Here is a 21329-nt window from a genome sequence, read left to right on the forward strand (position 1 = left end):
AATTCTGATAAGGGAAAAGTTGGCAGAAATTTGTGATAATTAGGGGCCATTTGCTAACTTAGGCCCTGTACACACTAGGCGTTTTTCAACGCGCGTTTAACGCCGAGCTAACGCGCGTTAGCTCGGCGTTCAACGAGCGTTAGTTCGGCGTTTAGCACTGGCTCAGTTTGGAAATGGACGAGAAAGTAATTGATTGTGTGCGCTCCTCCATCGTCGCTATAAGGCAGCACATATATCTCAAAGCGCCCATAAAGTGCCCGCAAAACGCGCGTTTTAACAAAAATCTATAAACGCGCGTTTAACGCGCGCTTGGCGTTTGAGTGTGTACGGCTACATAGAACTCTTGGTTCTTTAAAACGCGCGTTGAAAAACGCCTAGTGTGTACAGGGCCTTACATATGCAGTTTTTTAACCACTTCCACCCTGTTGTGTACTTTTGGCAAATCCTCTCCTTTAGTTACACATACAATACTTCATAGACTCAACATTGAACAGACAAAAGAAAATATTCACAGAACTTTGGAAAAGGTGTGATTGTATGCTACAGTACCAGCAAAAAAATTAGATTTTGTAGCATACATTAAAAATGGACGGTACAAAACCTAATTTTTTTGTTGGAACTGTAGGAAAGGCATGATTTGTAATTCCAAAACTTCCCTTAAAAACAGACACATCTTATACTCAAAAACTTCTTACGAGTTGGAAAATATATTTTATTATAATCTTGTAAAGTAATGCAAGTAATATGAAGTATGTTTGCATGGTAAGACATCTGTTATTTGTAATCAAATTCAAATGCAACAGAAAAACTGTAAATTAAAAAACTAGCTTTCAAGTGCGGTGTAACAAAATTATATTCAGTTTAACTTAAATGATATTTCAATTTATGCATTGTTTGTGTATAATTACTAAGACAATAAAGAAACTTCCCGTTTGAGTCAGATGCAATTATTGTACAATGTTTTCTATTGCATCATTCATTGTAAAACTAATCTAAAATGTATGGAAAATATTTGAAGTCAAACATTTCTCAACCATCGACGCCTTAATCCCCCTCTTCCATCTTTTGACCTTATAAAATAATAACTTGTGCAATTTCTGTATCAAATAACAGATACTACTTAATAAATTATTTCATTTGTTTATAAAATATAATAATACAAAATATTTCCATCAAATATATGTATGTACACAGTTAGTTAGATGGCTGAAGAACTGCAAGTAAAACCATAATTGAATGTACAGTCATCTGCATTTGATGTAGCTGAAGATAAAGGATTGGCAAGTTGATAATTCCTGTAAAAAAATATTTATATTATTAATTTACGTACTAAAATTATTAATTTTCCTTTACATAAAAAATATAAACAATTAATCTGTAAAGTAGTCATTACCACTTTCAATAATGTATGAGAAAACAAGATGTAGGTGTCCTACAATATAACAATAGTGGGTTACCGTCCATCTTAGTCAATACTGTATTTCAACAACAGAAATGACAGCATAGAAATGTACAGGCCACATTTAATTCTGTATGTATCAATATACTATAAACAGCTTTCAAAAATCCTTCACACTAGTGAAATTTATTATTCAGTTACTTGTGAAACTTTTAGGAAAATCATGTGCTAGATTCTCTGAAATAATAGCTGCATTGCCTAGTAAAGCAGTTTTAATAGAGCGGTGTAAGTTGATTACAGTCTGTTTCAAATGAGATGAGCTAGGTCATCAATTTGCTTATCTGGTTGTTTTAAAATTGATTTACCAAACAATGCACCCAATGGCCACAGTTATTACATATATATATATATATTTATTTGTGTTATGCAATCCTCAAATATTCACATACATGCAAAAAAATTATCCTTTACCATCTTCTAAAAATACATTTTATCAATATTAAATTCATATACTGGCAGCCATTTTCTGTGATGTTTGATTCATTCTATATTGGTAATTTAATTATGATTATTGTTCTAATTTATACATATTTCTGAAGATTTAAGTTTTAATCATGTTTGAATCTATCACTAAATCAAAATAAAAATAATCTGTAACAGAATTTGATTTCCTAGGAGGTTTGCTTTGGAGACTTCCAACATGCCAACTAGAGTTTCTCGAATGGGATCCTGGTTGATTTTTTAAAACCAAGAAATCCTTCTCATCCCAGGAAATCCCACAAATTTCTTAAAAGTTCACTTTTTTCTTATTTTGTGTTAAGGTTGAGGAAATTTTGCAAATAGAAGGTATAATTAACTCATAAATTGTTCGAATACATTTGTATTTATTAATTATAAACCTACAGTAGTCACCACTGAACTTAGACCAGGCCACAGTTAACATGTCATCCAATAAACAGGTTTGAAAAAAAGTAGCTTTGATTCATTGCATGAATGTTTTACATAACTTAGATCAAATATACAGTAAATTAATCTTCATTTTTGCCAAATATCAACTTGATATCTTGCAAGTTTAACAAAATTGAGCCAGTCAAACTTGAGTCACAGTCATCAAAAAACATACTGCTGCATCACCCCATCAATGAACATAGACCAGCCAATAATTTGCATTTAAATAATGCTACAATTACAGTATTTCTAAAACAATTGATTATTTTAGTCTCACTTTAGCCTGCAGTAATCCTGAGAATGATATAAGGTGTTTTTTTAGTTTTATTTACGAACCTTTGCATTTTGTCTACAGTGACCAGCGGAAAAGCTGTTTCAGAAGATTTAAGGAATGCTATCATTGCTAAACAAAGTTGTGGCATGTCTGAGAGAGCTATTAGAAAAGAGTTAATGCTAAGAAACAGTGCACCAGATTATTGTTTATTACACTAACCACAGCCATGTTATACCTAACAATGCTGCTGGACATTAGCAAAAAACTTCAAAAGTTGATGATAGAAGTTTTAAAAAAATCGTAAAAAAGAACTGCCGTGCCACAGTTACTGAATGTAACTATAATATGGAATGATAAAACTGGAAAGAATGTATCTGTTTCGGTAACAAGCAGGAGACTGCAAGAAATGCATTTCCAGTTCTATGTAGCATGTGAAAAACCTTAGCTAACAGCACATCAAGAGAAGAAGACGGGTACAAAATTTCATGCCACTTTTGTTGAGACCAAAGAGCATCTTTCCTGGTCTCAACAAAAGTGGCATGAAATTCTGTGGTCTGATAAATCAAACTTTGAATTATCAGCAACAGACAAAAGCAAACATGTCATTCAATCTGCCAGTAGAGCTAATGAGCCATTGTTGTTATACCACTCAGTGAAGTTTCCTGCCAGCTTCATGGTTTGGGGATGTATATGTGCCAGTGGTATGGGTCAATTCGCATTTGTTGATGGAATACTTGGTTCAGAGCAATACATTAACATTCTACAACAGTATTTACTTCCATCCATAGCAAAGCTATATCCAAATAGAATCTGCATTTTCTAGCAGGATGGGGCAACTTATCATACAAGCAGAAAAAGAAAACAGTGGCTTCCAGAAAAGAACATAGAAGTTCTTTCTTGGCCATCCAACAGCCCAGATCTTTCACCAATTGAGAATATATGGAACGTTATGAAGAGATGTCTGCGAAAAACACACCCTCAGACAGTTGAAGAACTAAAAGCTTCCATCCTAATTATTTGGAATTCCATAACTGCAGATGAATGTGAATACCTAGTCAACAGCATGTCAAAATGTATGAAAGGTGTTTTGGCCACAAAAGTCAAAATGTATGAAAGGTGTTTTGGCCACAAAAGGTGATGCAACAAAATATTAAACATGCAGTGGTCTATGTTCATTGAAGCAGTGATCTATGTTTCTTGATGCCTGTGACTCAAGTTTGACTGGCTCAATCTTGTTAAACTTTCAAGCTATCAAGTTGATATTTAGCAAAAATAAAGATTAATTACTGTAGATTTGTTCTAAATTATGTAAAACATTCATGCAATTAATCAAAGCTATTTTTTTTTAAACCTATTTATTGGATGACATGTTAACTTCAGCCTGGTCTAAGTTCAGTGGTGACTACTGTACTTATTAGTTTTTTAAATTTTTGCTTCTTACGGCATGTCACAAATGGTCAATAATCAATACATAGCTTATTTGTGGCAGGATGGGTTAATTAACATAGTAAAAATATCATTTTAATAAAGTGTAGAATTCCAAAAGGAAACCCATGCATTATTAACTTGTTTCAATATAAGAACAAATATCATTAAAAATAAAAGGTTCTAAAAAAAGTTAAATAATTTAATATTGATATTCCATATAATTGTTTTGTTTATTTTAAATAAAAATCCTATATTTACCTTCTTGCAAAGACAATTTAAGAGATCCCGAAGGAGGTATATCGTAGAATACCAAAAATGGAGCCAAATTGGGTAATAACTGAAAGCCATTCTTCCTGCCAGATAAATAAGCTAATATGTTCTCTTGTTGGCCTAAAAAATTGAAAACTAAAGTTACTATTTGTGTAAAATCACTAATAAATATATTTAATTTGATTGTTTTCGCTTACCTCTTGCCAATACACCGATCACTTTTTCCAGCTGGTTTTTAATGGCCAGCGTAAAATCTGAACTCAAGAGCGGCTGTTTATCAGTTGCTTCGGATCTTTGTTGATTGGCCAACATTAATTTCAATTGCCACAACTCCAACATATTCGATTCTTTTTTCATTTTTTCTGCCATCTAAAGTTTTAAATATTGGTTTAACCAAATAAATTACAAAGAACTATTAAAAAAATCTGTTATTTCTTCTTCTAACCTGACAAAGTGCAAGACAAGTAGGAAGTATTTCCATTTTTTCTTCCAAAGCACATTCGTAAAGCAAGGAACTGAGCTGTTGTTGCCATTCAATTTCCTGTAATAATAGAAAGTAATTCAATAATATGCAAGATGACAAAATCTAGCAATAAAATATTGGGAAGAAACAATATTTGATAAACATTAGAATTTCCACATCTTACATGATGTTCTCCCCAGATTCTTTCAGCTGATTTTACCAACTATTTGTTTGGCTAGTTAATCTGGTGAATCAGCATTTCAAAATAACAATTCTTGTAAATAATATAGCTCCATTTCCATCAGAAATAGAAATAATCCAATTAATAGAATCAAAGATATTTTAACTTTTGTTGTTATAAGCAGAAAGAGGAAATCAACAGAAACAGAAAGTTGACAGGATAGAAAGCAAGAACAATCGTGATGTCAGTAGAGTAATAAGAAAGATACAATAAAATGAAATGTCAATCGCTTACAAGGAAACAAACATCGTGTTGCTACAGTAGAAAGTTCTTTGACACATATCAATATATTTTGAAAGTTAAATATTGATATGTGTATATATATATATATATATGTATATGTATANTAAGATGTAATAATATGATGTTTAATCGAACGAAGCTTGTAATTAAAATTTATTTATTTTAATCGTCTCACGTATTAATTACCGATAGATGGTGTTACACGTCAAACGAGTAAACGACGTGATGGTGAGAAGTTACGCAGTTGTGTGCTTAATTTAAATGAGAAAAGATTGGTTATAACCGCGTTGGTGTAGCCGAAAGCATAAATTATGAATTTATAAGCGTGGGTTAAACTTATCGTAGCTCTTAAAATATCATTTAATGTTTTATCACGCAAATTCTTTTAAAGTAAATCGATCTTATCGTTTATGCTATATAAATAGCCCACGTTACCTATAAAGCTGTGTTAGGAAATAATATATTGAATATTTTATATTATTTTTGGGGTTATTTAACATTGACGTCACGTACCACGTGACAATGCTAAAGAATCATCAACCATTTAATTTATATTGAATCAAAGGAAGGCAGAAAGTCATTTGTTTGGTAAGATTGCAGTTCTGAATGAGGAGTTTTGACCCCAACAAATTTTAGACCCCTCTAGACCAAAAATATCCTCTTTTTGAGTGTCTTCCAGATAGGTTGATTTGTTTGCTATTTTTTTTTTTTTTTCTTTTTTCCTCCTAAGGGCACAGCCTATCACTCTGGTAAGGTTTCGACTGCTTTGCAGCTGCAATTTTACCGAACAAATGAACTAAAGTTTACTTCTGCCAAAAGGTGTTCCCTCAATTCATTATGAATTAACTGGTTGGACACCTTAGAATTATCAAGTGGTATGTTGTATCGATATTAAATAACCCCAAATATATAATAAAATATTTCATACTTCTTAACACTGCTTTATAAATAATGCAAGCTGCGGAGAAGAAAAATATTTAGAAGTTACTTCTAAAAGCAACTTCTGGACGCTTTTTCAATACATCTCTCTCCGATCAATAGTAGACTTTTTTAAACTAATTTTACATTTATCTGTCTAAGGATAATTGTAAATGGTACATTTTAACAGCCTATATCTTAAAATAATTCATCTGAAAAGTGATGCAAAAGGAACCGTTCTTAAATCATGCAATGTTAGATCAATATGCCTGTTACTCTGTAAAAATATAGCATTACTACTTAAGTGAATTAGGAATTTGTTTTTAAAATATTTATCATTTTCTGAATTGCGTAATTTATGGATGACTTTTCAAATTTACGAAATAAGTCGTATTGTTTCGAAAGACTACTTATTATTAACTAATAGTTTTTTTCCTTTCTTTCTTTTAAATTTCTTAAGAATTACCTTGAAACTGAAATTGTAAAGTACTGTACAGTATGTTATACTAACACCAAGTTCTGCAACAATACTGATGTTAAAATGTTTTTTATTCATTTGATAATGTAGGATCTACAGCATTGACACTATCTAATTTGGGTTAAAGATAGGCAATTAAGTCACCATCTTCTATTAGATTTAATAATTAGAATTTAATTTAGAATATTCTGAAAGAAAAGATCAATCCAGAGCAAGACTCAAACCTGCAACTTCCACTTACTGTGCATACAAACTGCCAATCTTTACTTCCAGACCAATTCAAAAGATATAACTATACCAGACACTTGGAGTGATGTGGCATTACCCTTTGATAATGAACAGATAATTCATGCATGGTTTGCTATACGATTGTAAAAATTAGTACTATGCTATAGGCTCTTTAGAATATATCAATATAAAGTAAATAGTGTTTATAATGTTGTAATTATTAGCTTAATTTTGGCTTTTAGATAAATTACAGAATTGTCCTAAAGATGGCTTAATGTTTTAAGATTAAAATTCAAAATCAATTTCTAATTATTAATTTTAACACAAAATGACAGCTTAACCACATATCTTATTAATTAGGTTATTATTCTGGCCCAAAAGAATCCAGATTTAAATGTTTATAAAAGTATCTTTCTTTAATACATCATCAAATTGCTTTAAGCATTAAACGATAAAATTCTACTTAATGTAGAGGACGTGGTTGCTATATCATCAAATGCAGTGTGTAGCGTCTTTGTAATCCAAAACGAGTTGGTAGACGAACGGACAGCAATTGGTTAGAAAACGTACGTTTTATTTAAAAATTCTTAATTCATATGCATTTCGGGTTGGCTTATATTCCCAACCCCTCTTCAGTGTTGTCATATAATGGTACAGCATAGATGTATTTTAGAAAATTTTTAATTACAAGTAGTATGGTATAGCATTTTAGTTAGAATGTATTATTTCCGATACAAAAGGAACATAGTACAAAAATTACTAGACTAATTCTGTTACTAGACGAACAACGGATAACACCAGTTGTTAATTTTTGTACTATGTTCCTTTTGTATCGGAAATAATACATTCTAACTAAAATGCTATACCATACTACTTGTAATTAAAAATTTTGTAAAATACATCTATGCTGTACCATTATATGACAACACTGAAGAGGGGTTGGGAATATAAGCCAACCCGAAATGCATATGAATTAAGAATTTTTAAATAAAACGTACGTTTTCTAACCAATTGCTGTCCGTTCGTCTACCAACTCGTTTTGGATTACAAAGACGCTACACACTGATAAAATTCTAGTCATGCATCAATTGCAGGTATTCTTTTCACTTTTGCTATACTTTATTTTAGCTGTAGATCAACGAACAAAGTACAGTCATCCAGATTAAGAATTCCATTTACTTGTGTAGAAGATTGCAGCACTAAAATACATACAAGAAAGAAATTTTACTCAAAAGCTTTAATATAGAATTAAAAATGAAAAATTTTCTACTTAAAATTTAATTTTTTAAATTACAAATATAAAATGAAACTGCATGCAATGCCAAAAACTGCAAATATACATATTAAATTAAAATTGTATATAGTTAAACCAATTTCTAACATTGGAGAAATATCTTTGAACAACCGTGGTGCGTCTGCTGGCTGGGTCTTGATCCCAATCTTGGTTGCAAGCTATTTGAGTATTGGGTATCACATGGTCTGGAATAGGCACACACTATCTTTGAACAGTACAAGATTATAAAAGAAATTTTATATTTAAATATTTACAGAAATTTTGAACATTAATATAATAAAAATAATGGTTTGTAAATACAACTAATGTTTAAAATATATATCCAGCAAGGAAGGATTTCAACTTCATATTTATTGTATGTCAGGAAAAAAGTAAATACTTTGGGGGACGATTCCTAACAATGAAAGGAGTAAAATGATTCACGAGGGCACAAATGGTTTCTGAGAAAAATGAGTCTCCAGACCTAATTCTGCCAGACTGCTGCATATGGGCCAAATGAACAATGAGGCATACCTAGAGAAGGTATACTCTTATACTCTTGTGATCAACTCATTGTATGATAATAAATGTCACAGTTATCAAAGATAGCTGTGACATTTGTTTGTCTTTAAAAAATTAAACACACTTAAAGTAAACAAAGTCTACTATAGCATGCTCAAAATGTATTGATGCTCAGGATAGCAACTTTGAGATCCTCGTCCAATGTCATCGTTCCATCCCATCATGAATCACAGTCTCTTGCAAAAGAGTAAATTCAACAGTAGCTTCTGTAAGTAAGTTAACACTTGACATGTCAAAGTACAGAACATTCATACCACTATCTTTGTTACTTCCTATAGGGTTCCTAGCTTAGGTTCTGTATTAATTTTAGTATTAGATTTAAGCATTATACTTTACTCTGTCTAACTTTTATGTATTTATTGGTGTAAGCTACAACTCGGGTTTTCTTTTAGACCCACGGCCTTGCAACCTAAAAACTGCATGCCAACATTAAATGTAGAGGGAATAGTAACCTTACATATGTCACTCTGAGGGATCTTTCCTTTCTCTTCTTTCATCTCCTCATCCTTTCCTTTCCCCTCCCTCTTCCCTTCTACCTCTGGTTAAACACTTAACAAAAGACAACAGCCATACACTATTTGTTATTTTTGTTACTATTAATAAATCATTACGTTCACAGACTTTTTTCATGGCCTCCTTACATTCATCTTTCCTCCTAATAGTAATTATTTGCAGATTATTATGGATACAATGAAAATTTCAGTTAATATTCACTCAAAGTATTTTACTTCCAAAGACGTTTAGATACTGATATGATTATAAGTAATTCTATGCTCGATATGGTTGTTTTCGCACAAGCTGCAAAAGATACAGGCATCCACACTTAATGTCAGATGCTCTGCCAGGATGTTTCAGAAGGTAAGATCAACAAGATAAGAAGTGGTAGAGAAGTTTGCACAGAGTAAATAATTTATAGGAAGTTATATTTATATATTTGCTATGGTTTAGTAAAGACTAAAGATGCACTTTAAGGTTACTCCTTCATTTTAATTATCGATAATCAAACAATAAACAGATACAAGATAAAGTACCCATCAAAACAAGCTGATTACGAGTCTTAAAAAGTCACACATAAATGTACAGAATACAAAGTAAAAGCAACAATGTACATAAATGTCTACTTATATATTTTACACTGATCTTCATGTATTAATCTATGAAGTACTTCGTGGGTAAACAATCCATTAAAACAGAAATTGGCATAAAATTTTCAAAAATATATTGCTGTTAAATATTTTCAGAAATTCAAAATTCTGATAAGGGAAAAGTTGGCAGAAATTTGTGATAATTAGGGGCCATTTGCTAACTTAGGCCCTGTACACACTAGGCGTTTTTCAACGCGCGTTTAACGCCGAGCTAACGCGCGTTAGCTCGGCGTTCAACGAGCGTTAGTTCGGCGTTTAGCACTGGCTCAGTTTGGAAATGGACGAGAAAGTAATTGATTGTGTGCGCTCCTCCATCGTCGCTATAAGGCAGCACATATATCTCAAAGCGCCCATAAAGTGCCCGCAAAACGCGCGTTTTAACAAAAATCTATAAACGCGCGTTTAACGCGCGCTTGGCGTTTGAGTGTGTACGGCTACATAGAACTCTTGGTTCTTTAAAACGCGCGTTGAAAAACGCCTAGTGTGTACAGGGCCTNTTTTTTTTTTTTTTTTTTTTTTTTTTTTTTTTTTTTTTTTTTTTTTTTTTTTTTTTTTTTTTTTTTTTTTTTTTTTTTTTTTTTTTTTTTTTTTTTTTTTTTTTTTTTTTTTTTTTTTTTTTTTTTTTTTTTTTTTTTTTTTTTTTTTTTTTTTTTTTTTTTTTTTTTTTTTTTTTTTTTTTTTTTTTTTTTTTTTTTTTTTTTTTTTTTTTTTTTTTTTTTTTTTTTTTTTTTTTTTTTTTTTTTTTTTTTTTTTTTTTTTTTTTTTTTTTTTTTTTTTTTTTTTTTTTTTTTTTTTTTTTTTTTTTTTTTTTTTTTTTTTTTTTTTTTTTTTTTTTTTTTTTTTTTTTTTTTTTTTTTTTTTTTTTTTTTTTTTTTTTTTTTTTTTTTTTTTTTTTTTTTTTTTTTTTTTTTTTTTTTTTTTTTTTTTTTTTTTTTTTTTTTTTTTTTTTTTTTTTTTTTTTTTTTTTTTTTTTTTTTTTTTTTTTTTTTTTTTTTTTTTTTTTTTTTTTTTTTTTTTTTTTTTTTTTTTTTTTTTTTTTTTTTTTTTTTTTTTTTTTTTTTTTTTTTTTTTTTTTTTTTTTTTTTTTTTTTTTTTTTTTTTTTTTTTTTTTTTTTTTTTTTTTTTTTTTTTTTTTTTTTTTTTTTTTTTTTTTTTTTTTTTTTTTTTTTTTTTTTTTTTTTTTTTTTTTTTTTTTTTTTTTTTTTTTTTTTTTTTTTTTTTTTTTTTTTTTTTTTTTTTTTTTTTTTTTTTTTTTTTTTTTTTTTTTTTTTTTTTTTTTTTTTTTTTTTTTTTTTTTTTTTTTTTTTTTTTTTTTTTTTTTTTTTTTTTTTTTTTTTTTTTTTTTTTTTTTTTTTTTTTTTTTTTTTTTTTTTTTTTTTTTTTTTTTTTTTTTTTTTTTTTTTTTTTTTTTTTTTTTTTTTTTTTTTTTTTTTTTTTTTTTTTTTTTTTTTTTTTTTTTTTTTTTTTTTTTTTTTTTTTTTTTTTTTTTTTTTTTTTTTTTTTTTTTTTTTTTTTTTTTTTTTTTTTTTTTTTTTTTTTTTTTTTTTTTTTTTTTTTTTTTTTTTTTTTTTTTTTTTTTTTTTTTTTTTTTTTTTTTTTTTTTTTTTTTTTTTTTTTTTTTTTTTTTTTTTTTTTTTTTTTTTTTTTTTTTTTTTTTTTTTTTTTTTTTTTTTTTTTTTTTTTTTTTTTTTTTTTTTTTTTTTTTTTTTTTTTTTTTTTTTTTTTTTTTTTTTTTTTTTTTTTTTTTTTTTTTTTTTTTTTTTTTTTTTTTTTTTTTTTTTTTTTTTTTTTTTTTTTTTTTTTTTTTTTTTTTTTTTTTTTTTTTTTTTTTTTTTTTTTTTTTTTTTTTTTTTTTTTTTTTTTTTTTTTTTTTTTTTTTTTTTTTTTTTTTTTTTTTTTTTTTTTTTTTTTTTTTTTTTTTTTTTTTTTTTTTTTTTTTTTTTTTTTTTTTTTTTTTTTTTTTTTTTTTTTTTTTTTTTTTTTTTTTTTTTTTTTTTTTTTTTTTTTTTTTTTTTTTTTTTTTTTTTTTTTTTTTTTTTTTTTTTTTTTTTTTTTTTTTTTTTTTTTTTTTTTTTTTTTTTTTTTTTTTTTTTTTTTTTTTTTTTTTTTTTTTTTTTTTTTTTTTTTTTTTTTTTTTTTTTTTTTTTTTTTTTTTTTTTTTTTTTTTTTTTTTTTTTTTTTTTTTTTTTTTTTTTTTTTTTTTTTTTTTTTTTTTTTTTTTTTTTTTTTTTTTTTTTTTTTTTTTTTTTTTTTTTTTTTTTTTTTTTTTTTTTTTTTTTTTTTTTTTTTTTTTTTTTTTTTTTTTTTTTTTTTTTTTTTTTTTTTTTTTTTTTTTTTTTTTTTTTTTTTTTTTTTTTTTTTTTTTTTTTTTTTTTTTTTTTTTTTTTTTTTTTTTTTTTTTTTTTTTTTTTTTTTTTTTTTTTTTTTTTTTTTTTTTTTTTTTTTTTTTTTTTTTTTTTTTTTTTTTTTTTTTTTTTTTTTTTTTTTTTTTTTTTTTTTTTTTTTTTTTTTTTTTTTTTTTTTTTTTTTTTTTTTTTTTTTTTTTTTTTTTTTTTTTTTTTTTTTTTTTTTTTTTTTTTTTTTTTTTTTTTTTTTTTTTTTTTTTTTTTTTTTTTTTTTTTTTTTTTTTTTTTTTTTTTTTTTTTTTTTTTTTTTTTTTTTTTTTTTTTTTTTTTTTTTTTTTTTTTTTTTTTTTTTTTTTTTTTTTTTTTTTTTTTTTTTTTTTTTTTTTTTTTTTTTTTTTTTTTTTTTTTTTTTTTTTTTTTTTTTTTTTTTTTTTTTTTTTTTTTTTTTTTTTTTTTTTTTTTTTTTTTTTTTTTTTTTTTTTTTTTTTTTTTTTTTTTTTTTTTTTTTTTTTTTTTTTTTTTTTTTTTTTTTTTTTTTTTTTTTTTTTTTTTTTTTTTTTTTTTTTTTTTTTTTTTTTTTTTTTTTTTTTTTTTTTTTTTTTTTTTTTTTTTTTTTTTTTTTTTTTTTTTTTTTTTTTTTTTTTTTTTTTTTTTTTTTTTTTTTTTTTTTTTTTTTTTTTTTTTTTTTTTTTTTTTTTTTTTTTTTTTTTTTTTTTTTTTTTTTTTTTTTTTTTTTTTTTTTTTTTTTTTTTTTTTTTTTTTTTTTTTTTTTTTTTTTTTTTTTTTTTTTTTTTTTTTTTTTTTTTTTTTTTTTTTTTTTTTTTTTTTTTTTTTTTTTTTTTTTTTTTTTTTTTTTTTTTTTTTTTTTTTTTTTTTTTTTTTTTTTTTTTTTTTTTTTTTTTTTTTTTTTTTTTTTTTTTTTTTTTTTTTTTTTTTTTTTTTTTTTTTTTTTTTTTTTTTTTTTTTTTTTTTTTTTTTTTTTTTTTTTTTTTTTTTTTTTTTTTTTTTTTTTTTTTTTTTTTTTTTTTTTTTTTTTTTTTTTTTTTTTTTTTTTTTTTTTTTTTTTTTTTTTTTTTTTTTTTTTTTTTTTTTTTTTTTTTTTTTTTTTTTTTTTTTTTTTTTTTTTTTTTTTTTTTTTTTTTTTTTTTTTTTTTTTTTTTTTTTTTTTTTTTTTTTTTTTTTTTTTTTTTTTTTTTTTTTTTTTTTTTTTTTTTTTTTTTTTTTTTTTTTTTTTTTTTTTTTTTTTTTTTTTTTTTTTTTTTTTTTTTTTTTTTTTTTTTTTTTTTTTTTTTTTTTTTTTTTTTTTTTTTTTTTTTTTTTTTTTTTTTTTTTTTTTTTTTTTTTTTTTTTTTTTTTTTTTTTTTTTTTTTTTTTTTTTTTTTTTTTTTTTTTTTTTTTTTTTTTTTTTTTTTTTTTTTTTTTTTTTTTTTTTTTTTTTTTTTTTTTTTTTTTTTTTTTTTTTTTTTTTTTTTTTTTTTTTTTTTTTTTTTTTTTTTTTTTTTTTTTTTTTTTTTTTTTTTTTTTTTTTTTTTTTTTTTTTTTTTTTTTTTTTTTTTTTTTTTTTTTTTTTTTTTTTTTTTTTTTTTTTTTTTTTTTTTTTTTTTTTTTTTTTTTTTTTTTTTTTTTTTTTTTTTTTTTTTTTTTTTTTTTTTTTTTTTTTTTTTTTTTTTTTTTTTTTTTTTTTTTTTTTTTTTTTTTTTTTTTTTTTTTTTTTTTTTTTTTTTTTTTTTTTTTTTTTTTTTTTTTTTTTTTTTTTTTTTTTTTTTTTTTTTTTTTTTTTTTTTTTTTTTTTTTTTTTTTTTTTTTTTTTTTTTTTTTTTTTTTTTTTTTTTTTTTTTTTTTTTTTTTTTTTTTTTTTTTTTTTTTTTTTTTTTTTTTTTTTTTTTTTTTTTTTTTTTTTTTTTTTTTTTTTTTTTTTTTTTTTTTTTTTTTTTTTTTTTTTTTTTTTTTTTTTTTTTTTTTTTTTTTTTTTTTTTTTTTTTTTTTTTTTTTTTTTTTTTTTTTTTTTTTTTTTTTTTTTTTTTTTTTTTTTTTTTTTTTTTTTTTTTTTTTTTTTTTTTTTTTTTTTTTTTTTTTTTTTTTTTTTTTTTTTTTTTTTTTTTTTTTTTTTTTTTTTTTTTTTTTTTTTTTTTTTTTTTTTTTTTTTTTTTTTTTTTTTTTTTTTTTTTTTTTTTTTTTTTTTTTTTTTTTTTTTTTTTTTTTTTTTTTTTTTTTTTTTTTTTTTTTTTTTTTTTTTTTTTTTTTTTTTTTTTTTTTTTTTTTTTTTTTTTTTTTTTTTTTTTTTTTTTTTTTTTTTTTTTTTTTTTTTTTTTTTTTTTTTTTTTTTTTTTTTTTTTTTTTTTTTTTTTTTTTTTTTTTTTTTTTTTTTTTTTTTTTTTTTTTTTTTTTTTTTTTTTTTTTTTTTTTTTTTTTTTTTTTTTTTTTTTTTTTTTTTTTTTTTTTTTTTTTTTTTTTTTTTTTTTTTTTTTTTTTTTTTTTTTTTTTTTTTTTTTTTTTTTTTTTTTTTTTTTTTTTTTTTTTTTTTTTTTTTTTTTTTTTTTTTTTTTTTTTTTTTTTTTTTTTTTTTTTTTTTTTTTTTTTTTTTTTTTTTTTTTTTTTTTTTTTTTTTTTTTTTTTTTTTTTTTTTTTTTTTTTTTTTTTTTTTTTTTTTTTTTTTTTTTTTTTTTTTTTTTTTTTTTTTTTTTTTTTTTTTTTTTTTTTTTTTTTTTTTTTTTTTTTTTTTTTTTTTTTTTTTTTTTTTTTTTTTTTTTTTTTTTTTTTTTTTTTTTTTTTTTTTTTTTTTTTTTTTTTTTTTTTTTTTTTTTTTTTTTTTTTTTTTTTTTTTTTTTTTTTTTTTTTTTTTTTTTTTTTTTTTTTTTTTTTTTTTTTTTTTTTTTTTTTTTTTTTTTTTTTTTTTTTTTTTTTTTTTTTTTTTTTTTTTTTTTTTTTTTTTTTTTTTTTTTTTTTTTTTTTTTTTTTTTTTTTTTTTTTTTTTTTTTTTTTTTTTTTTTTTTTTTTTTTTTTTTTTTTTTTTTTTTTTTTTTTTTTTTTTTTTTTTTTTTTTTTTTTTTTTTTTTTTTTTTTTTTTTTTTTTTTTTTTTTTTTTTTTTTTTTTTTTTTTTTTTTTTTTTTTTTTTTTTTTTTTTTTTTTTTTTTTTTTTTTTTTTTTTTTTTTTTTTTTTTTTTTTTTTTTTTTTTTTTTTTTTTTTTTTTTTTTTTTTTTTTTTTTTTTTTTTTTTTTTTTTTTTTTTTTTTTTTTTTTTTTTTTTTTTTTTTTTTTTTTTTTTTTTTTTTTTTTTTTTTTTTTTTTTTTTTTTTTTTTTTTTTTTTTTTTTTTTTTTTTTTTTTTTTTTTTTTTTTTTTTTTTTTTTTTTTTTTTTTTTTTTTTTTTTTTTTTTTTTTTTTTTTTTTTTTTTTTTTTTTTTTTTTTTTTTTTTTTTTTTTTTTTTTTTTTTTTTTTTTTTTTTTTTTTTTTTTTTTTTTTTTTTTTTTTTTTTTTTTTTTTTTTTTTTTTTTTTTTTTTTTTTTTTTTTTTTTTTTTTTTTTTTTTTTTTTTTTTTTTTTTTTTTTTTTTTTTTTTTTTTTTTTTTTTTTTTTTTTTTTTTTTTTTTTTTTTTTTTTTTTTTTTTTTTTTTTTTTTTTTTTTTTTTTTTTTTTTTTTTTTTTTTTTTTTTTTTTTTTTTTTTTTTTTTTTTTTTTTTTTTTTTTTTTTTTTTTTTTTTTTTTTTTTTTTTTTTTTTTTTTTTTTTTTTTTTTTTTTTTTTTTTTTTTTTTTTTTTTTTTTTTTTTTTTTTTTTTTTTTTTTTTTTTTTTTTTTTTTTTTTTTTTTTTTTTTTTTTTTTTTTTTTTTTTTTTTTTTTTTTTTTTTTTTTTTTTTTTTTTTTTTTTTTTTTTTTTTTTTTTTTTTTTTTTTTTTTTTTTTTTTTTTTTTTTTTTTTTTTTTTTTTTTTTTTTTTTTTTTTTTTTTTTTTTTTTTTTTTTTTTTTTTTTTTTTTTTTTTTTTTTTTTTTTTTTTTTTTTTTTTTTTTTTTTTTTTTTTTTTTTTTTTTTTTTTTTTTTTTTTTTTTTTTTTTTTTTTTTTTTTTTTTTTTTTTTTTTTTTTTTTTTTTTTTTTTTTTTTTTTTTTTTTTTTTTTTTTTTTTTTTTTTTTTTTTTTTTTTTTTTTTTTTTTTTTTTTTTTTTTTTTTTTTTTTTTTTTTTTTTTTTTTTTTTTTTTTTTTTTTTTTTTTTTTTTTTTTTTTTTTTTTTTTTTTTTTTTTTTTTTTTTTTTTTTTTTTTTTTTTTTTTTTTTTTTTTTTTTTTTTTTTTTTTTTTTTTTTTTTTTTTTTTTTTTTTTTTTTTTTTTTTTTTTTTTTTTTTTTTTTTTTTTTTTTTTTTTTTTTTTTTTTTTTTTTTTTTTTTTTTTTTTTTTTTTTTTTTTTTTTTTTTTTTTTTTTTTTTTTTTTTTTTTTTTTTTTTTTTTTTTTTTTTTTTTTTTTTTTTTTTTTTTTTTTTTTTTTTTTTTTTTTTTTTTTTTTTTTTTTTTTTTTTTTTTTTTTTTTTTGCAATAAAGTCGTGAAGTTTCATTTGTCACTTTTTTCTTTCCTTAAGCAAATGTCAGTAGCAAGAGATTACATCCAAAACACCTCGTTTTACTTTTGCACTCCTTTCAAAATCTGGAACATTAGCTACAATTTGATTGATTTCAGTTATCATTACCAAACTTTTACTAAGGAAATCTGTACAGAATTTGTGTGTTCTTCGTTTTCAGAATCACTATTTTCCAGTTCTACACGAATTCCTTGTTTTGCCAGTTCTTGAAGGTCGTTGTTGATAAGACTCTCACCAGAAATCTGCGGTAACTCCTCAATATCCTGTTCGTCTACATCTCCTAGTCTCTGCTGTATCGATTAGATTGAGTTTGATCAACCTAATGATATAGCAATAGGCTCTTCTCGTTGAGAATTCTTGGATACCTTCAACCATAACTTCTTCCACACTTTGTTCGTGCATTTATCAGTTAATTCTTTCCAAGCGAAGCCGATATTACCTATGGCATCCATGATGTTATATTTTTTCCAAAATTGCACCAAACAAACATAGATTTAAAGAAAGTACACCTTTTTCCCACCTTTTTCTGATTGGTTTATGTTCGTAAATAATCGTATTATGTACGAATCAATAAAATGCCATGATAATTTAAATCAGCATAAATTTTGAGCTTTTTTTCTAAGCTTAGAGTAGAAGGCATTATATTGAATCAACGTTAAACGTGGTCTTACTGTACATATAACAGGCAAATAAATTCAGTCCGCCTTAGGATCACCTGTACTTAACAATGGCAAAACTAGTAAAATAAAGAAAGAAATTACTTTCAAATCCAAAAATCAATTGCACCCACTAATGACATAATATAATATTAAATGCTTGTGTAATAATATAATATACAATAAATATACTTTATATAATAATATCTGATGTATTTGTGCTTTGTCATCACTGATTTACTCTGCTTTGAAAAGCCAAAAACGAAACTAATTTTTTTCAGAGCTGCTCAGTCCAACTTTAATTTTATAAAAGTAAAGGGAATTAATACTAATGTTGTAAAACAAAAATTATGAATAAATATGAAACAAATTCCATACAAAGATAACACTGATACCTCGATATGATTTTTTGGTTTCTTTGAAAGTGGTTGATTGCCTGAATTTCCCAAATCTTTGTTAATAAAAATATCAATTAGTTAAAACATTAAACATAGGTTTGGAGTTCAATACACCTAAACACCATTACTGTAGTATTATGGTATGTATGCATGGTAGCCAATTACAATACAGGTCTTCCAAAATGAATGCTGCCATTTTAAATTACTGTAATTATGTTAATTATTACCGAGTAGTATGCAACATACACCAATCAATAGAGTAACTGTCCCAGTTTTGTCTCCCATCTGCATACAAATGTCATATTTTCTAGTGCCTCTAGGAAGTGCCATAATCAAAAATGGCAACTCTGCATCAGAGTGCTTTGTATTCTGCAATTTACAAAGTCAGAATCATTTGTCATTGTGTAACATGTTTTGTAGACAATTTCAAAGCAATCCATCATGTAAGACAAACATTCATTGACAATTCTGGGAGAACACAATTCCAAATAATAATAAACATTAACAAAAGTATATATATATATATATATATAGGTTGACAATCTCTTATATAAAATTGCAAAAAGCTCCAAAAACCAAAGGTTTTTTGTGGAATGTGGAGCATCACTAGTCTGCACAACAATGGTCGTTTACAAGTCAGACGTGTCTGCTGCTCACAGATGTTTTGTTTATTTTCAAGTGATTTTTCAACTTAGAAAACATTGAAAATGTCCAAAAGAACTGCAGATTCCCTTATGAATAACAGTGAGAAGAAGAAAACAGTGTGTCTGTCATTATTGATAGTGCAGAAAGTAGAGTTATTACAGAAGTTTAATTATGGTATATCTACACAGCATCTTACTGAAGACAAGTAATTATTTATTGTGACAGCGACACAATGCTGGGCTGCAATTTTTAATTTATTTAATTTAAAATATACTCTTCACCTCAAATTAGTAGTATCTTACCCCTGTACATTATACTTTACTGTTATCAATGTGCCAGTCATCTATCTAACTCCTTTCAAAGAAAAATTTTTGAATTGAAATAATGTGACTTCCAGTTTGAATTGGAAATTCATACATAGTTAATCGGGGCCTCCTGGCCCTAAGCTTTCCATATCTGGTCTTGAATTTCATTTAACTAACAATGTTCTCAAGATTAAGAAAAGACAGACAGACGGACAAATGACAATGGGAATTTATAAGTCTACAATTTTTTCAAACTGCATGCCCGATTACAGTGTGAGAACTACAACCATATATGACTTAAAGAAATGGAAAGATGTGCTGTTGACATTGTACAGTGACAATGACAACAGAAACTATTGAAAATCAGGAAATCATTGCTTAAGGCAAAAAATGGAGACCTTAAATCATGTGTCAATTCAGTAGATTTTGACAACAAAAAAAGTGAATGTTTCCCACCAACTAGTCTGATGGTCACAAAACAAGCTAAAAAATACCATGAACTAAACATTAAAGGAGAGTGTGAATACTCAGAAGGCTGACTGCAGAAATTTAAGAAGAGTCATCGTATAAAATACCTGAAAATCTGATTATGATGTAGCTGAACATTACATTGATGAATTTACCAAAATGGTATCTGATGAAAACCGTAGTCCGGAACACATTTACAACAATGATGAAATAGCTTTCTACTGATGCTATGTCTCTAGAAAAACATTAACATAGGCTGATGAAAGGACATCAGATTTCAAGGACACTAAGTATGGGAAGACTACTGGGTGTGCAAATGCTGCAGGCACACACAAGTTAAAGTTGGAAGTGATTGGAAAAAGTTATCATCTAAGGTGTTTTAAAGGAATAAAAAATTTACCTGTGCATTGTTATGCAAAGAAGAAAGCATGGGTGGTCACCCACGCTTTCTTCTTTGACAAATGTTTAATATAATTCAATACCAGCTGCACAAGCTAATTGTAGGGAAGCCAGACTGGAAGATAATTGTTTAGAAGCAATAAAATCTTGCAACTGTTCTGTACATCCTCCTGCTGATGTTTTTGTCATTTATCATTTAATATGACATCTTTAATACAACTGTCAAGGAGGTCTATTGAGTAGGGACAAGATAATTCAAGTTCCACTCATTGAAACATATTTTCCGGAAAAGTCCATTGGCAAGTCATCCTACACATGTCAAGACAGGTATGCCAACTGAAGCAGACCCAATAGAAAGCTCAGCTCCAGATTGGTCGGCCAACAAATAAAAATTAGATATAAAGCAATGAGACGGTTGAGTGGAGTCTAGCCTAAGACTGTGTAGTTAGAAACAAGCAAGAAATATTGTTGTGTATGATATATTGTAAATAGTTGTACAATAAACAGACTTAATTTGAGTTCGAGGAGTTGTAAGGTGTTCTTTTTTGACAGACCGAAAATCAGAAGGCACAATTTTAACTTTACAACAACTTTGTGAGGAAGAAATTTTAAACTCGGTGAAGGTAAAGTATACAGACTTTTTCCAAACTGCATGCTTGATGCAGTCAATGGAGGCATAGGTATCCAAGATTTCCTGAAAGAGTTCACTCTTAAGGATGTCATTTATGCTTGGAAAGATGTAACTAAATCAACATTAAAAAATGCTTGGCAGAAACTTTGGCTTATAATGATGTTGGATGAAAATGAACCTGTAGTAAAAGAATTTGAAGGATTTGGTGTCACCAACAAAAAGATAATATCAAACTTCATTGTTTATTCCAAAGGCCTCCTGTACCTTAGAGGCAGTTGACACTGAAGAAATGATGAACATTGACAATGATGTATCTGCTGTGCATTCCTTGAGTGTTAGAGAAATTGATGAAATGGTGCTAAATAATGATAAACATGAGGATGGTAGTGATAAAGACATGAATGCAGGTAAAAAATGCCCATAAATGATATGGTGATAAGTTAATTGGTGGCATGGAAGAATATGCATTTATCAGTGAGCATATTATGGAAGTTTATTCAATTAAAGAGAGACTGCTTAGACAAACTTCTTCCAGTGTCATTTGTTTCATAACAGAAGTCTTCAATAAGATAGTCTCTAGTAGTGCTGCTGAAATTGAAAATCCTGTTTCTGGCCCTTATCAGATGTCCAACTCCAACCTGAAGACGATGGTCACCATAACAATAACAACATTGATGGATCTTCTTCTCCAAAATCCTCAAACATAATGTGCTTTTACTGCATATATAGTATTTTTCAGATGTTTAGGTTTTAGTTTAGTTTCAGCCAGTTATGTTTGAAGTTTTACTGTCAGCTTTGCTTAAAAAAAAAAAAAAAAAAGGTATGCTAGTATGGCCTATCTTTACTCCGTTTCATTTAGCACATTCTCATTTTTTCAAGCACTTTGTCAACATGATGTGAGAATCTCATAAACTGTATTATTATTATTATTATTATTATTTATAGTTTTCATTTGCACCATTCATTGTGAATATTTATAAGGTTCACTGCAGAGACCTTTCTAGTTGGAGTTTATGTGTTTTA

The 21329-nt window shown here is 22.7% G+C and overlaps 1 protein-coding gene across 1 annotated transcript in view; it reads right to left on the minus strand.

Moving 5' to 3' along the window:
- Positions 1-320: 320 nt before the first annotated feature.
- Positions 321-21329, minus strand: part of LOC111626680 (anaphase-promoting complex subunit 1-like) — a 116690-nt gene continuing 95681 nt past the window's right edge. Inside the window, exons 45-48 of the mRNA XM_023370158.1 lie at positions 4765-4860; positions 4517-4688; positions 4308-4439; positions 321-1295 (exon numbers count right to left, since the gene is read on the minus strand). Coding sequence (XP_023225926.1) covers positions 1195-1295; positions 4308-4439; positions 4517-4688; positions 4765-4860 — 501 coding nt within the window. The 3' untranslated portion in view covers positions 321-1194. The remainder of the gene's footprint in view (positions 1296-4307; positions 4440-4516; positions 4689-4764; positions 4861-21329) is intronic.

Source organism: Centruroides sculpturatus, unplaced genomic scaffold (assembly GCF_000671375.1).
Source record: "Centruroides sculpturatus isolate CEXI.00-Female unplaced genomic scaffold, Cexi_2.0 scaffold451, whole genome shotgun sequence".
Taxonomy (NCBI): domain Eukaryota; kingdom Metazoa; phylum Arthropoda; class Arachnida; order Scorpiones; family Buthidae; genus Centruroides; species Centruroides sculpturatus.